This window comes from Carlito syrichta, unplaced genomic scaffold, assembly GCF_000164805.1.
Source record: "Carlito syrichta isolate Samal-C Ts95f unplaced genomic scaffold, Tarsius_syrichta-2.0.1 Scaffold302941, whole genome shotgun sequence".
Classification (NCBI taxonomy): Eukaryota; Metazoa; Chordata; class Mammalia; order Primates; family Tarsiidae; genus Carlito; species Carlito syrichta.
The window spans coordinates 15,933-32,011 of NW_007247037.1; the positions used below are offsets into that span (position 1 = coordinate 15,933).

The following is a 16,079-nucleotide window of genomic DNA, read 5'->3' on the forward strand; positions in this document are numbered from 1 at the left end:
CAGCAGGTTGAGGCTGCAGTGTCCATGAGCGTGCCACTACACTCCAGCCTGGGCGGCAGAGTGAGACTCCAACTCAAAAAAAAAAAAAATTAGCTAGGCTGCTGGTGTATACCTGTAGTCCCAGCTACTTGGGAGGTTAAAACAGGAGGATCACCTGAGCCCAGAAGGTTGAGGCTGCAGTGAACCATGATTGTACCACTGTACTTCAGCCTGGGCATCAGAATGAGACCTTGTCTCAAAATAACTACATTAATTCAATAAACTGTTGATCCGACCAAGTCTGTCCATGCCGAATATCTTTTATTGGCTCCCCATTTTCTGACGGATGATGTCTGAACCCACTGCTTGACCCAGCAAAGCCTGTTGTCTCACACAGGGCACTTGCCACTCTCTACCTTCACGAGCCCTGGGTTCGTTCTGTCCTCTCTTCTGGGACTGCCTCCCTCCTGCTTACCAAATGCGAAATGCTCACTTATTCACCAAGATCCCTGTCAAAAGACACCTTTTCTTTAACCCTTTCTCTGGTATAATATATCCTTTTCTCTGGACCTTCTTTGATTATGTATTACATTATATTATTATTAATTATTTGTATGTCTGGCTAACCTAGCTTGTGAGTTCTCTAAGACAAGGGCGTTGTCTTAGTCAACCTTTGTAACCCCAGTGACTGGCTCTGTGCCTGACATAAAGTGGATTTTGATGAGTGTTGAGTAAATGCAGTTTCAGACACTTAGCGTTCATTGAACCATATACTCTTATACAGCCGAATTTAAATCTTTAGGCTAAGAGAGACTTTAAAAGAAAATTAAGCAATAATACCTACATACCTAGAATAGTGTAGCCATCTTAATTCTTTTTAACTGTGATGATGACCCTTAATTCTATGCATGCTAGATTCTGAAAAACGGGAGGAAGTCCAGGTAGGCCTCTCTCCCAGCCCCTTCTTTTATTGTAGATGTTATCATGGTCAGCATAGGTACACAGCCTAAGGAGAGGTTGCTCTTGGATCCTGAGAGACCACACAACTAAGCCAGACTAGAGAAGTAGTGGGAGGTAGTGGCTCACAAAGGAAAGGAGACGTTCGTTTCACAAAGTGGAAAAGATGTCTGTGGAAACTGTTCCATTGCTGTGGAAGCCTTTTAAGGAAAACACTGGAAAATGATGGCTTGATTCAGGAAAGAATGTGATCCTGAAACGAAGAGTAAATAGGTTGACGCTTTTTGTTTTACTCAACTTTTATATGTCTTTTTATTTCGCGGGGGTGGGAACCTACCTAGGTCTGCCACCACCACTCCATCAGGCTCTCCTCGGACCTCCCAGCAAAACGTTTATAATCCTTCGGAAGGTTCTACGTGGAATCCCTTCGATGATGACAATTTCTCCAAACTCACAGCTGAAGAACTGCTAAATAAAGATTTCGCCAAGCTAGGGGAAGGTGAGTAATTTATGTCTCTTTTGTGTTCCTTGATTACAAATTCTCTGTGCTGAGAAATAACCAGGAATTAAAGTGAATCTTAACTCTAGAAGGGGGTATACATGTGAAAATGTAGGCTTGGGCCTTTCCTTAAGGGCTTGATTAAAAGTATGTATATAAGTCATTTTTTGTTTTTACTAGAGCACTAAAGTCTCTTCATCTTCAGGAAGCCCTGGTCTATTGTAAGTGGCAGCAAGGAACATGTGATGCTTAGGGAATAATTGGTTTAGTTTGTTTTGTTGTAGTTCTATTTTTCTGTTGCCCAGGCTGAAGTGCAGTGACTTAATCATAGCTCACTGTAACTTTGAATTCCTGGTCTCAAGTGATCCTTCTGCCTCAGCCTTCTGAGTAGCTAGAACTGTAGGTGCACGCCACCATGCCTGGCTAATTTAAAAAAATTTTTTTGTAGATACAGGATATTATTATGTTGCCCAGGCTGGTCTCAAATTCCTGGCCTCAAGCAGTACCCCCTCCCACCTTAGCCTCCAAAAGTACTAGGTGTGAACTACTGAACCTGATTGATAAGGAAAGATTTGGTAGCATAGGTCAAGTAGATAGCACCAGGCATGGTACTCCTTGGAACAGTGTGGTGGTTCCTCATCCTAGGTGGGTTTTTTGGTCCCAGAAAGTTGTCACTGCTCGTCCATGAATGTGTCCTCATTTGGACACTGAATCCTTCACTGTGATCAGTCCTGCATTACTGTTGAGACCACAGAAAGAAGATTAAGTAAATAGAATATTCAATTCTGCTTAAAAGACAGTCTAACTTGGAAGGCAGCATACACACACACACACACACACACACACACACACACAAGCACATGCACACACTCTGGAAAATAACAGATACATCCTGAAAAAATTCTGAAATAGACAGTTCAAAGAGTACTTCAGTGTAGACAAGAGTTGCAGGGTAAAGGAATGATCAGAACTAAGTGATATGGACCATGGACCAAACATTTTGGCCTTATTATTTTATAGAAATCTTTAAAAAATGATATTACTTTCCTGCCTTTTAAAATGGAAGATAGGGCATAGGATTTGACTTTATTTAACAACTCAGTTTCATTGTTATGTGTACTATTTATTGTTCTGTAATATAAACAGAAATACCTTCATAGACTATTGAAAACTATAGTATTTTTACACCCGAATAGCTAGACCCTGAGTTTTAATAATTTCCTGTCTCTCTTCTTACTGCTCAGCTGTCAGCATTCACATTAAGCTACTGTCATTATGCCTGTCCCTTATAACATCTCATTATGCCATCTCCACCACTCCCTTTTCTCACTTGCCCTCCCTAAACTGCTTCCAACATGGAAAACAGATCACCAAACTCTTTTAGAATTATGTAAAAGTCAATAGATTCCACGTGAGGGCTGAGGGCATTCTAACCTAATTAATATGCTTGAGCTTTAGGGTTCTACCTCTGTGCCCTCTCTTTTCTGTTATGTTTATTTATTTCTTTTAAATGTTTAATTGCAGTAAAATGAACATAACAAAAACTACCCTCTAATTAAGTGTACAGTTCAATAGTGGTAAGTATATTCATACTGTTGCACAACCAATCTCCATAACTTTTTTTTGTCTTGCAGAACTGATGATGTGCTACCTCTTTGAATTCTCTGCATTTCTTTTTGAGTCGGAGTCTCACTCCGTCACCCAGGCTGGGGTGCAGAGGCACACTCATAGCCACCCCAGCCTTCTAAGTAGCCAGAACTACGGTTGCGCACTACCACACCCAGCTAATTTTTTTTTTATTTATTGCAGAGACAAAGTCTACACCAAGTTGCCCAGGCTGGTCTCGAAACCTTGGGCTCAGGCAACCCACTCACCTCAGCCTCTCAAAGTGCTGGGATTACAGACTGAGTCACCGAGCCTGGCCTCTTTTGTTTCTTAGCAACTTTCTTCTTTGTCTCAGCTGTTCTCTCAGTCATTGCAACAACTAGACAAGGACCTTGGAAGAGCCAAGGTGTTGCCCTAATGCAGTAAAAGTATTCACGTCCAGAAGTCAGTTCAGAGGGTGCCCTTCACCTCAGACCTGTGTATATGCATCACAGGATTCTGCTAGAATGAACTGAGTGGTGTTTTGTCCCTCCAGGCAAACATCCTGAGAAGCTTGGAGGCTCAGCCGAGAGTTTGATCCCAGGCTTTCAGTCAACCCAAGGTGATGCTTTTGCCACGACCTCATTTCCTGCTGGAACCGGTTAGTATGGCAAATGCCTGAAACACGAGTTTCACTGTTATGACTTTCACACTGTTTTCCATTCCACAGATAACTCTAGCATGTCAGTGAGGCTCAAATCCTGGCAGTGACATATATTCAAAAGCTTTCCAATCAAAAAGGTTAGTGAAAGCTCTAGAATCACTTTGAATTAAAGTAACAGGATGATCTGGCAGTAATAAGCAGGACTATTCTATCTAGTACATGAACATGTCATAAGCAAGTTCCTCAAGCTCTACTAAACTGTGTTTGTGTGTGTATGTGCATGCTTTTGGTGGGGGGGGTTAAATGAGATTTTTTGAAATTATAGAAGCAATAATAAGACACTAATTTTCCCTTTTATTAATAAAACACATGTATATTTATTATATAAAAGTTAATAATTCATAGAGAAGAAAGTTAAAATCCTCCATGATCTCACCACTGAGCGAGAGCACAGGAATTGTATCTTGATGTCTGTTAGTAGCATCTAACCTTTTTAAGATCAAGATAGCTTTGTGAATCTAATGAAAGTTATGGATGTTCCTCCCAAAATACATGTGACCAAATTTTGTACAATTTTAGCTCCCTTTCCCTTGCTTAAGATGCTGATATATATCTGTATAGTCATATTTTAAAACCTAATTTTTTCACTTGATAAACGTGATATGGGCTAGGCATGGTGGCTCACACCTGTGATCCCAGCACTTTGGGAGGCTGAGGCAAGAAGATTGCTTGAGCCCAGAAGTTCAAGACTAGCCCAGGCAACATGGTGAGACCTTGACTCTACAAAAAATAAAAAAATTAGCCAGGTGTGGTGGCACATACCTGTAGTTCCAGCTACTCAGAAGGCTGAGGCAGAAGGATGCCTGAGCCTAGGAGGTTAAGGCTATTGTGATATGATCATGCCACTGCATTCCAGCTTGGGTGACAGAGTAAGACCCTGACTCAAAACCTAACATGTTTTCCCTACTTCATTAAGGAAGCTCCTAAATGTAATTTTTAAAATATCTGCATTTAATTTCATTATATGAACGTATCCTAATGTATGTAGCCACATGCTTCTTTTTAAAACATTAACTTGATGTCAGTATTTTACTATTGCAAATGCTTCGGCAGTGGACATGAACTATGAAAATATTCTTTGTAGAATCTTTTTTTTCAATATTTTTTATTATGGTTTTGTGGGGTACAGTTAAGGGTTAGGTGTATAAGTACGTTTCATTCAGGCACCCTGTTGATAAGAGGTGTTTCCCCTTCCCCAGACAGATATTTGTACTGTTAATCCCATCTCCCTCCCCCCCCCATAGTTTCCCAGTACCGTCAGTCCTTTTCTTATAGTATTACATTGGATGTTCAAGGTCCATTATATGAGTGAGAACATGTGATACTCGGATCTTTGTTTCTGTGAGAGGTCACTCAGTATTATAGACTCTAGTTCCATCCAGGTTGCTGCGAAATTCTTGATTTTATTCTTTTTTATGACTGCGTAGTATTCCATCGTGTATATGTACCACATTTTTTTAATCCAGTCCTCTTTTGATGGGCAGCATGGTTGTTTCCAGGTTCTTGCTATTGTGAACAACACTGCAATAAACATACATGTGCAGGTATCTTTTTTATAGAGTGATTTGAGTTCTTCAGGGTATATTCCCAGTAGGGGGATTGCAGGGTCATATGGGAGGTTGATATTTAGAGCTTTTAGGAATCGCCACACTGCTTTCCACAGAGGTTGCACTAGTTTACACTCCCACCAACAGTGTAGAAGTGTTCCCTTTTCACCACACCCTCTCCAGCAGCTGTTATTTTTTGAGTTGTTGATAATTGCCATTCTGACTGGAGTTAGGTGGTATCTCAGTGTGGTTTTGATTTGCATCTCCCTGATGATTAGTGAGGTTGAACATTTCTTCATGTGTTTGTTGGCTGCTCGGATGTCCTCTTTTGTGAAGTGTCTGTTCATATCTGTTGCCCATTTTATAATGGGGTTTTTTGTTTTTTTCTTTTCAGCATGTTTTAGTTCCTTGTAGATCCAGGATGTTAAGCTTTTGTCAGACCTGGTGTTGGCAAATACTTTTTCCCAGTCTGTAGGCTGTCTCCTTGCTCTCTTGATGGTTTCTTTGACCTTGCAGAAGCTTGTCAGTTTGATAAGGTCCCACTTGTCTGTCTTTTCTCTTATGACCTGTGGGTTTCGGGTTTTATTCAGGAATTGGATGCCAGTTCCGATTTCCATGAGGGTATTTCCTTCATTTTCTAATGTGCTTCTAAACTTGATCCTTTTAATTATGCTGATTAATTTCTACTTTTAATCTTGTAATGTATTCTTTCTGCCCACTTTCTTTAAGTATGCTAGTGGTTATTCTAACCTTCATAAATTGATTTCTGATTAAAACTTTGTCTGCCATTTTATACTATTTGGTGTATAATGCTCTCTTATTCTCCTTGATTTCTGGGTATTTTTAAATTGAAGTTTTGATTTCTTCTGTATGTAAGAGTTACTATGTTTTCATTGCGTTGTGACTGATGTGGCTTAAGCAGTCTTTGCTGTAGGTTATTACCGAGAGGCTATCTGTGGCCCAGTTTATTTTTCATTTTATAAATGTCCTCTGAGAATTAGTAGTTTTCCATATCAATACATAGTAGTCTACAATATGATTATTCCTGGAAGAAAGTAATATTTAATATCCCCTTTTATGTATATTTAAGTTGTTGCCAATTTTTTGCCGCATAAATATTCCTGAAGCTAGATTTTTGTTTATATCATTCATAATTTTTCTAAGATAACTTCTAGCAGACTATATGCTAAATCAAAAGATATGTATATTTTAAGACTTTTGATACATATTTCCAAATTGTCCTTTGAGAAAACTACACAGATTTTGTTTCAATCAACAATGAATGAGAGTCATTTTTCTTCCATTTCCCTACCCAGTCCAGTCCAAAGGCTTTAGACAGAGGACATTACATACTAGCCTTTTGGGGGGAGGGAAGAGAATTTGTATTGTCCCTGTTCTTTGCCATTTTAAAATTAATTTGTAAGTGTTCTTCATATGTCATGTATTGTAAACTTTTTCCCCAGTTTGTCATTCGTGCTCTATGAATTTGGCCTCATCTAACCCTCTCAACAATGCTTTGAAGTTGATAGATCATCCCCACATTGGTTACAGTTGAGGTAACTGAGGCACAGAGAGTCCCTTTTCTGCAGTGACTTGCTAGCAGGTAACAGGGATGGGACATAGACCCTCTGCTCCAGAGCCTTCTCTCAGGTTTTCTCCCTCTTAATGAGGCAACTTTCATAATTATCTTTTACTAGAAAATCACCTACAGTTTTAACATTTTTAAATTAAAGTAGAACAGGCCAAGCGTAGCAGCTTTTACCTGTAATCCGAACCTTTGGGAAGCCGAGGTGGGAGGAATGCTTGAGCCCAGGAGTTCAGTCTCTTTTTCTTCGTAACTCCAACTAGAGGTTTGCTATTTTATTATCTTTTCAAAGACAATTCAGATTTATAAAATCTGCTGTTTTTCTGTCTTATTTTGTAACTTTTGCTTTTATCTTTATTATATTTCCCTGTTTTTCTTTTTCTTTTTTTGAGTTGGAGACTCACACTGTCACCCAGGCTGGAGTGCGGTTGCACGCTCCTGGCCACTGCATCCTCAACCTGCTAGGCTCCGGTGATCCTTCCACCCCAGCCTTCCAAGTAGCCAGAACTACAGGCATGTGCTACCATGCCGGCTAATTTTTGATTCATTGTAGAGACGGGGTCTCATCAAGTTGCCTGGGTGGGTCTCGAACCCGCGGGCTCAGACAATCCACTCGCCTTGGCCTCCCAAAGTGCTGGGATTACAGGCTGAACCACTGAGCCCGGCCCTATGTGTTCTTAAAAAAAAATTCTTTAAAAAAAAGGATGGGCGTCATGCACCCCATGCCCATCTGTAGTCCCAGCTACTCGTGAGGCTGAGACCAGAGAATCTCCCAAGTGCAGGGAGTTGAGACTGTAGTAAGCCGTAATCGTGCCACTGCTCCAGCCTGGGTGACGGAGTGAGACCCCTACTCAGAAAAGTTAAAACAGAAAAAGGTATGTAGGCTCTGAGTTTTTTCTCAGTGTAACAGTCATTTTCCACCAGTGCACAAGTGAGGACGGAGGCCAATTATAATCTTCAGGGAGGATTTTTCACCTGAGGATCTTCCAATAACCTTTTAGCTCTTTCTTCTTCCAGTTGCCCCCATTTCAACCCCTGAGGATTATACTGTTTATTGAGAGTGCTTTCCGATAAGTATGTGTTTCCCTACTAAGAAAAAACTGGAGTTATGTGGAGCTTTAACCATAGCTCACAAGTCTTCATATGATATTCTCATTATTATTATTTTATTTTTGAGTTGAGGATCTCACTCTGTTGGTCAGGCACAATCATGACTCACAGCGCCCTTGACCTCCTGGGCTCAGATGATCCTTCCACCTCAGCCTCCTGAGTAGCTGGGACTATAGGCACGTGCAACCATGCCTGGCTAACTGATTTTATTTTTTGTAAAGACAAGGCTGGTCTCAAATTCCTGAGCTCAAGCGATCATCCCACCTGGGTCTCCCAAAGAGCTAGGATTATAGGCATGAGCCACCATGTCCAGCCTTATTATTATTTTAAGAGTTATATGGGAGTTATACTTTTTGTTAGATAATTTAAATTTTTTCTTATTTCATTTTTAGCTTTATTATTTGTTCTGTGTAAATTTTAAACATATTGATATTTTGGTCAGGTTTAAAAATTTTCTTGAAGTTTGCTATGCCACATGGCTGACCAGACATATCAACTGTATCCTTGAGATAGAACATCAAAATAACTAGTCATGGGCCTGGGTAGGATATAGTTTCTCTGGCAAAAGGATCATGGAATAAGTTCTGGGAGAGTTTTCTTTGCTGCTAAATCCCAGCATTTAGCACAGTTGGGCTCAGTACAGGTTTGCTGAATGAATGAGAAGGGTTTCTTTGTGCCAGAGCCTAGGATTGTGGATTTACCAGTATTAACAACAGAGGTCCCTAATCATATTTTGTCCACTTGCCCTACCACCCTCAGTTTTAATGCCTAATTTTCATTTATTACATATGGTTATGTTTCATTGTCCATGTGAACTGGCTTTTTTTAAAAGAGGTTTATTTTGGTTTTATTTTTACCTTTCTTTCCCTATTTATATTTGCTTTGACATCTGCAAATGGCAGTTTTTTGTTTGTTTGTTTTTGAGAAGGCAGGATTTATTGAGAAGACAGAAAAGCTCCCACAGTGGGAGGGAACCCGAGGAGGTTTCCCAGCTATATATATATATATATATATATATATATTCTTTTTCCTTGAGTTGGAGTCTCACTCAGTCACCCAGACTGGAGTGCAGTGACACACCCCTGGCCACTGCAGCCTTGACCTGCTGGGCTCCAGCAATCCTTCTGCCTCAGCCTTCCTAGTAACTGGAACTACAGGCACGCGCTACCATGCTTGGCTAATTTAAAAAAAAATTTATTGTAGAGACGAGGTCTCGCCAAGTTGCCCAGGAGGGTCTTGAACCCATGGGCTCAGGCAATCCACTCACCTTGGCCTCCCAAAGCGTTGGATTACAGGCTGAGCCACCGAGCCTGGCGATTTTTTTTTTTTTTTGGAGTTGGAGTTGGAGTCTCACTCTGTCACCCAGACTGGAGTGCAGTGGCCGCTTCCGGCCACCGCAGCCTCGACCTGCTGGGCTCCGGCGATCCTTCCGCCTCAGCCTTCCGAGTAGCCGGAATTACAGGCATGCGCTACCACGCCCAGATGATTTTTTGATTTATTGTAGAGATGAGGTCTCGCTGCCCAGGCGGGTCTCGAACCCACGGGCTCAGGCAATCCACTCACCTCAGCCTCCCAAAGGCGCAGTATTACAGGCTGAGCCACCAAGCCCGGCTTTTTTTTTTTTTTTTTGGGTTGGAGTCTCACTTCTTCACTCAGGCTGGAGCGCAGTGGCACACACACTCACGGCCACTCCAGCGTCGACCTTCTGGGCTCCAGCAATCCTTCTGCCTCAGCCTTCTGAGTAGCTGGAACTACAGACCCGTGCTACCATGCCTGGCTATTTTTATTTTATTGTAGAGACGAAGGCTCACCAAGTTGCCCAGGGTGGTCTTGAACCCGCGGGCTCAGGCAAGCCACTTGCCTCGGCCTCCCAAAGTGCTGGGATTACAGGCTGAGCCACCGAGCCCAGCCTATTTTCAAGATGACTTAAAGCCCCGGCCACAAATACATTTTAGAGTAAAGTTATGACTGTAATAAAAATAGCGTACATGTACCTAGCACATGGGACATGCTCAGCCCACTGGGTAAGTGTTTTTTCTGCACATTATCTTAGGTGACCCCCCAACAACCCACCTGCCCAAGGGCACAGCTGGAGAATGACAGAATCGAGATTTGTACCTGGACAGCACAGCTCAGAGGCTGTGGTTGTAAGCACATCTCAGGAATCTTGTAATCAGTGACACTAAGCTTTTACAAACATTGCAGAATGTCCTCAGATTTTCCCCAGTGTATTCCCAGTATTTTTCTATGAGCATTTGGTATTTTCTCTTCTTTCTTGTTTGTGGTGTGAATATGTCTTTTCTGTGACATCTTCATTCTGTACAAGCAATAGAAAATTACATCTAGATCACAGATACTCATTTGTCCTCACTTGTATGAAGTGTAGGATGGTACCATTTTCTATGAATATCTAATTAAGCTCAGATTGTTGACAGATTCTAAACCTTCTGACTGATCAAAGGAGAAGCTAAGCAGGAAATTTCATCATGGATTAGGGAAGATGGCACAAGGGTTATTTAAAAGCTGCAAAAATGTTGTTGAACTGTGTCTGTACATTGAAGGAGAACAGGCAATGTCTAAAACTTTTGACCGCATGCCTCTTTATTTCAGATGTTTCCTTGTTGATAAGTTATACACATTCATTTGTAAAAATTTTGTGAAATGAGCAAAAGCCCAAATAAACAAGAAAAAAAATAAAACCAAACCCATAACCCCATTCTATGAGAAGATCATTTGTTGACATTTCACAGTATTTATATCGAGAATTTTATTTCTGCATATAAGCTTTTTTCACACGTGACTTATACCATATATTCAGTTTTGTAATTTGCTTTTTTTCTTTCAAATGTTTCATTGTGTTTCAATCTAAAGTATTTCAGAGACTTGAGAGCAGTGATTTTGTCCTTCTTCCTTCTGCCTTTAGAGAAACTTAGTTAAAATCTACTTTAATGACAAAAGTGTAGATTGAGGACAGGTTAGTGGTTCCCAAAGAACAGCAACAGAAGTGAGGGGTGGGTGTGACTGTAGAATGAAGGTTGTCTTTTGCTTGATCGACAGTTCTGTGTTTGATTGTGGTGGTGCTGATACTAACCTATACATGGAATCGAATTGCAAAGTACTATACATATTTATTTTTAAATGAGGTGTAATGAAACACTCAAAACATAAAAGCACATTATAAAACTGCCAGGCTGCCTGTTGAGGGGACATCCCTGTGCCTCCCCTTCCCTTCTGCCACATGTGGGCATTGACACCCCAGTCTGTCCCTGCTGCCTTTGTCTCCTGTGCATCTGACTGATCTGGGGTGGGGGGCCTCCTGCATGCCTGACAAGGGCACGCACCACCTGTGCTGCCTCCTCCCCCACATCTGGACCTGGGGTGCCGGGTTCCCACAGTTCAGAGACCTCTGGGATGGAAGCTAGTGGCTTCTGTCTTTGAAGCAGGTTTGGGGAAGGTGGCCAGGTTCCAGGGCCCAGACAGTCATCCCACCTTTGTCTATCACATTGTCTTGCGTCTCCTACTGCATCTTGCTTGCCCTGAGAAGGTGGTTTTGAGGATGGCACAGGAAGCTGCTGCAACAGTGACAGAGTCTGTTCAGGGGACTCTAGGTACTGGGTAGGGGAGGGCAAGGTATTGGGGAACTGCGGACTGAGCTCTCAGAGGGAAAGGAACTGCAGAGAAAGAGGCCCCATCAGCCTGCCAGCTAGGAGGGACATAAAGAGTAAAGGTGGGTGGATGGGCAACCTAGGCAACAAAGTGAGACTCCGTGTCTACAAAAAATAAAAAAGTAAACTGGGTATGGTGGTGCATGCCTGCACTCCCAGCTGCTCAGGAGGCTGAGGCAGAAGGATTGCCTAAGCCTAGAAGGTCAGAGCTGTAGTAAGCTATGGTTGTGCCACTGCCTTCCAGCATGGGTGACAGAGGGAGACCCTGACTCAAAAAAAAAAAAAGATGGGGGGACTGGGAAACTCATCCATTTTTTTACAGCTACTTGACAGACCCCAGAGGACCCTCCTTAGTCCAGAGGCAGAGCTGGAGAGAGAGCCCAAGAATCAGAGACAAAGAAAGAGATCAGAGCCAGATGCCCACAGAGTTGTTGCCAATAATACCCATACATGCCCAGCATTTTGACTACTCTGTAAGCCCATACAATACTGAGGCTTAAAGAGGTGAAGAGAAATGAACCACACCTGGTGGCTCAGTCCAAAAGGGTTAGTCAGGGATGCTAGGCTTTAGGACTTCCAAATTCAGCCAAGCACCACTCAAGCTGAGAAGGAGGACTTTGGGGCATTTAGAAAGACAGAGGGGTCCAGGAGAGGATGGAGCCAGAGTATATGTGAGTGAGACAGGGTGGGGCAGAGGGAGAACAGGGCAGACAGTGTGTCGGGGGTGCTCCTGCCTCAGGACCACTGTGGTGCTGTTGGAGCCAGTGGTGTGGGTGGCATGGGCACTGAATGAAGAAAAAGAGAGCTCTGCACATGTACACACAAAGGGGTGCTCATAGAAACTGGTGAGAATGGAATAGCTCAGGCAACAGTACTGTACCGGTGCCTGTGATCCTGTACTACAGTTGTGTAAGATTTCACCACTGGGAGGAGCTGTCTGAAAGGGTCACAGCACTCTGTATCAGCAACTTCCTGTGCTTCTGTAACTATTTCAAAATAAAATTTTTTTGAAAACCCACTTCATAAAATCAAAATGATATTTTAAATAATGAACACATTAAATACTAAAATGAAATGTAAAGAATGACAAAGCTGGGTGTGGTGGTACACACCTGTCATCCCAGCTACTAGGATTGCTTGAGCTCTGGAGTTTGAATCCCGCATGGGCAACATGGTGAGACCCATCTCTTTAAAAAAAAACAAAATGTGGTTCTGATCCTACCTGTGGCCAGTATCTTAACTTATGGGCTTCATTTTCTTTTCTGGAAAATAAGGAAATTGTGCTAGAAAATTCTACGATTTCTTCTAGCCCTGATATTCCATAGGGTATATAGATTTCTGCAAATCTATAATTTGCCAAATATAGAATGAATGCCAATAGCATGTTAAGTATAGTCCACAGGTCAGGGCTTGTCTAACCTTGCAATAAACAAAAAGTGTGTATCTGCCCTTTCTGTGTGTCTGCCTAGACGCTCTATTAGACACTGGCTGATACAGTAGGACTTAGTCCCTAAGGGACCTCAAAAGGGTGATGGGTACAGAGGAAGCAGCTGTACACATGTGCTAGGTTATAAAATAGTGCTGTGTTTGTTTATGTGTCAAAATGTGTGGTATGGACAATACTTCCTATAGGAATTCCACTGCAGGCTGCAGCATCCAAGGAAGAAGTCGAATATCCTGGTTTTGTCATCAGTTGTGTCTCATAGTGTGTTACATGGACGGGATCATGTATCTCATAGATACTCTACTGTTCTACTGGATTCTATCCACTCATCCTCCTTTATTCTAAGTTTAGACTTAACTCTATAGTTTGCATTAATAGATGGTAAGCTCATCTAGATTTACTTGATGTTTTTTGCTTTTCTCTTTTTTCCCTCTCTTGACTTCCCTTTCTCCTCCAACCAACTGCAGCTGAAAAAAGGAAGGGTGGGCAGACTGTGGACTCTGGCCTCCCGCTTCTAAGCGTATCTGACCCTTTCATTCCTCTCCAAGTACCTGATGTACCAGGTAGGTAAATGGAAATGATCTGAAGCTACGCAGCTTGGCTTGTATGCCACAGGGCCTCTGAAGAGTTCTGTTTTAAACACTCTATGAGAAAGATCTGAATTCTAAGCCCTAATATTAGAATGCTGCCATATATTTTTAATGTCTCCCAGTAAGAGGGGCAGATTTGTCTTGAGGGCTGCCAGCCCTTAGCAAAGACAATGAAACCAGTTCAGATTATACCAAATTATATTCCATAGCAGATCAGTGTTCAGTTTTCCATTCTTGGTTGTGCTAATGGTAATGGGAGGGGCCTGTCTACTAGAAAGAACATTAGTATGATTATAGCAATGGGGAGGACCTATAAGTATGTGACAAGAGGAACAAAATGTGAGTAGTGGGACCTCTAAGTGTGTGACAAGAGGGATAAAATGTTAGTATGATAATGGGATTGTGGGTGACTTTCTGCCAGTTCTTACTTTTCTACAATGTACTTTTATTTTATATAATGTACTTTTATTTATATAAGAATACATAATAAAGGTTAATACGGAATATGAATAAGTCGGGAGACCTGGGTTCCTTTTCCAGGCTTTGCCACTTCCTGAAAACCTTCTGGGCTTGCCTCTTCCCCTCAGTGAAGTAACTTGGACTGCAGAAGTTTGAACATTCCTTTTAGTCTGCCACATCCCAATTTTCAAGTAAGCAGTTTAAAAAGTAGCGCTCTCATGGAAACAGCTTTTAGAACAGTGGTTGACTGCTTCCCATTTGGAGTTCATAATGCCAGAGATTTCCCTTCCTGTGCTCTTCCCCTGCTGTTTTGGGGCAGGGGGAGTGAGTGTGGGGAGCAGGAGCCACCCTTCCTCTTCTGATCAGTTTTTTTGCAAAAGGAAATAATTCCAACTCTTAGACCATCATGGTTTTTTTTGTTTTGTTTTTTTCTCATAGTGTTTCCTTTTTTCCCGTTCTTACTGCTGCCAATTATTTACCTTGAGCTGATGGAATCGGCTTGGTTTTTCTTCTCTCCCAAGATGTTAAAATTACTTGATTGCTTGCCTCCAGATTGGAAGTGATTATAATGTTTGTATCTTTTACTTACTAAGGCAGACTATAGCTAGAGTACCAAGACGGTTTTACTTTTTTAGACAGTTTGTTGACCCATCTAAGGGGAAGCAAACATTTGCCTCAGCCTCCCAAAGTATTACTGTGTAGCTTTATCACTCGCTGGACCTGAATGTGTCTCAAAATATCTAAAATCACCAAGGAATGGTTCAGCTCAGGGTGATTAAAGTCAAGGGAAGAAAGGAATCCAGTTGAGGACCTCTTTTCTTTTGCTCCCTTCAAGTGTGCATGGCAGTACTTGGACAAGCCAGTTTTGAGCAGGAGAATGCAAAAGGTAGGCTGTAAACTCAAGCTGGGGCCCACTGCCCTCTCTTCATCCCTGTTGTGGCAGTCATGGGATCAGACAAGGGAAAGGGGCTTGAGGACATTCTCCCTGTGACGCCCCTTTGGGTTCTGGCTGTGCAGTTGCCTAGATAGTCCAAACCAAGCAGAAGGCCTGTTTGCCTGGGGCAGAGGATGAGGGCCCACAGGCGAGTAGCTATCTTGTGCAGCTGTCACAGGAGCCCCCTAGATCAGGGTTGACAGGCCAGGCACTCGCACCAGGTGGCTCAGGAGATTGGCTTCAGGTTATGGAGATGAGGCTGTGGCCACCATTGCTAACTGGCCACCTACTAATCCTCCATAATCCTCTCATTCTGGTGGATTCTGGCTGAAGTGTTACTGGTATACACTGTAATACCAATTGAACCAAAATCTCTTTTGGACTTCAGTGGAAAAAATTATTAAAATGAGACTTTCTATTTTTATTTTAGATTCAGGAGGCACTCCTGCATGTTTGTTACGAGGGCATATTGTGCAGTGGTGGGGATTGGGTCTCAGGTGGCCTATTCCCCAGATGGTGACCATTGTACCCAATAGGTAATTTCTGAACTCTAGTCCCCCTCCTCTCCTCCTCCCTTTTTGGTGTCCCCAGCATCTATTACTTTCATTTTTTTGGCCTATTAGCTCTCTCATATGACTGAGAACATGCAGCGTTTGGTTTTCTGTTTCTGAGTCAGTTTACTTAGGGTGATGGTCTCCAGCTCCATCCATGTTGCTGCAAAGGACATGATTTCATTTTTTTTTTTTTTAATGTTTGCGGAGTATTCAGTAGAGAATTCCAGGAATGTCTTATTTGCTTTCTGATCTGTCAAACCAGACTCATTTGTTGAAAACATAAATTAGACATGTAACTCCTTTGTTCTCATATTATTGAGAAAGCATAAATTTCAGACTTCTTTTTTTTTTTTTGAGTTGGAGTCTCACTCTGTCGCCCAGACTGGAGTGCAGTGGCCGCTCTCGGCCACCGCAGCCTCGACCTGCTGGGCTCCGGCGATCCTTCCTC

General features: G+C 42.2%; 1 protein-coding gene across 1 annotated transcript in view; it reads left to right on the top strand.

The window, feature by feature from the left end:
• LOC103259644 (AP2-associated protein kinase 1-like) overlaps positions 1-16,079 on the top strand; it is a gene marked incomplete at its 5' end in the record, with an annotated part of 41,143 nt that overhangs the window by 10,563 nt on the left and 14,501 nt on the right. The window contains 3 exons of the mRNA XM_008057301.1: positions 1,278-1,435; positions 3,576-3,680; positions 13,562-13,657. Coding sequence (XP_008055492.1) covers positions 1,278-1,435; positions 3,576-3,680; positions 13,562-13,657 — 359 coding nt within the window. The remainder of the gene's footprint in view (positions 1-1,277; positions 1,436-3,575; positions 3,681-13,561; positions 13,658-16,079) is intronic.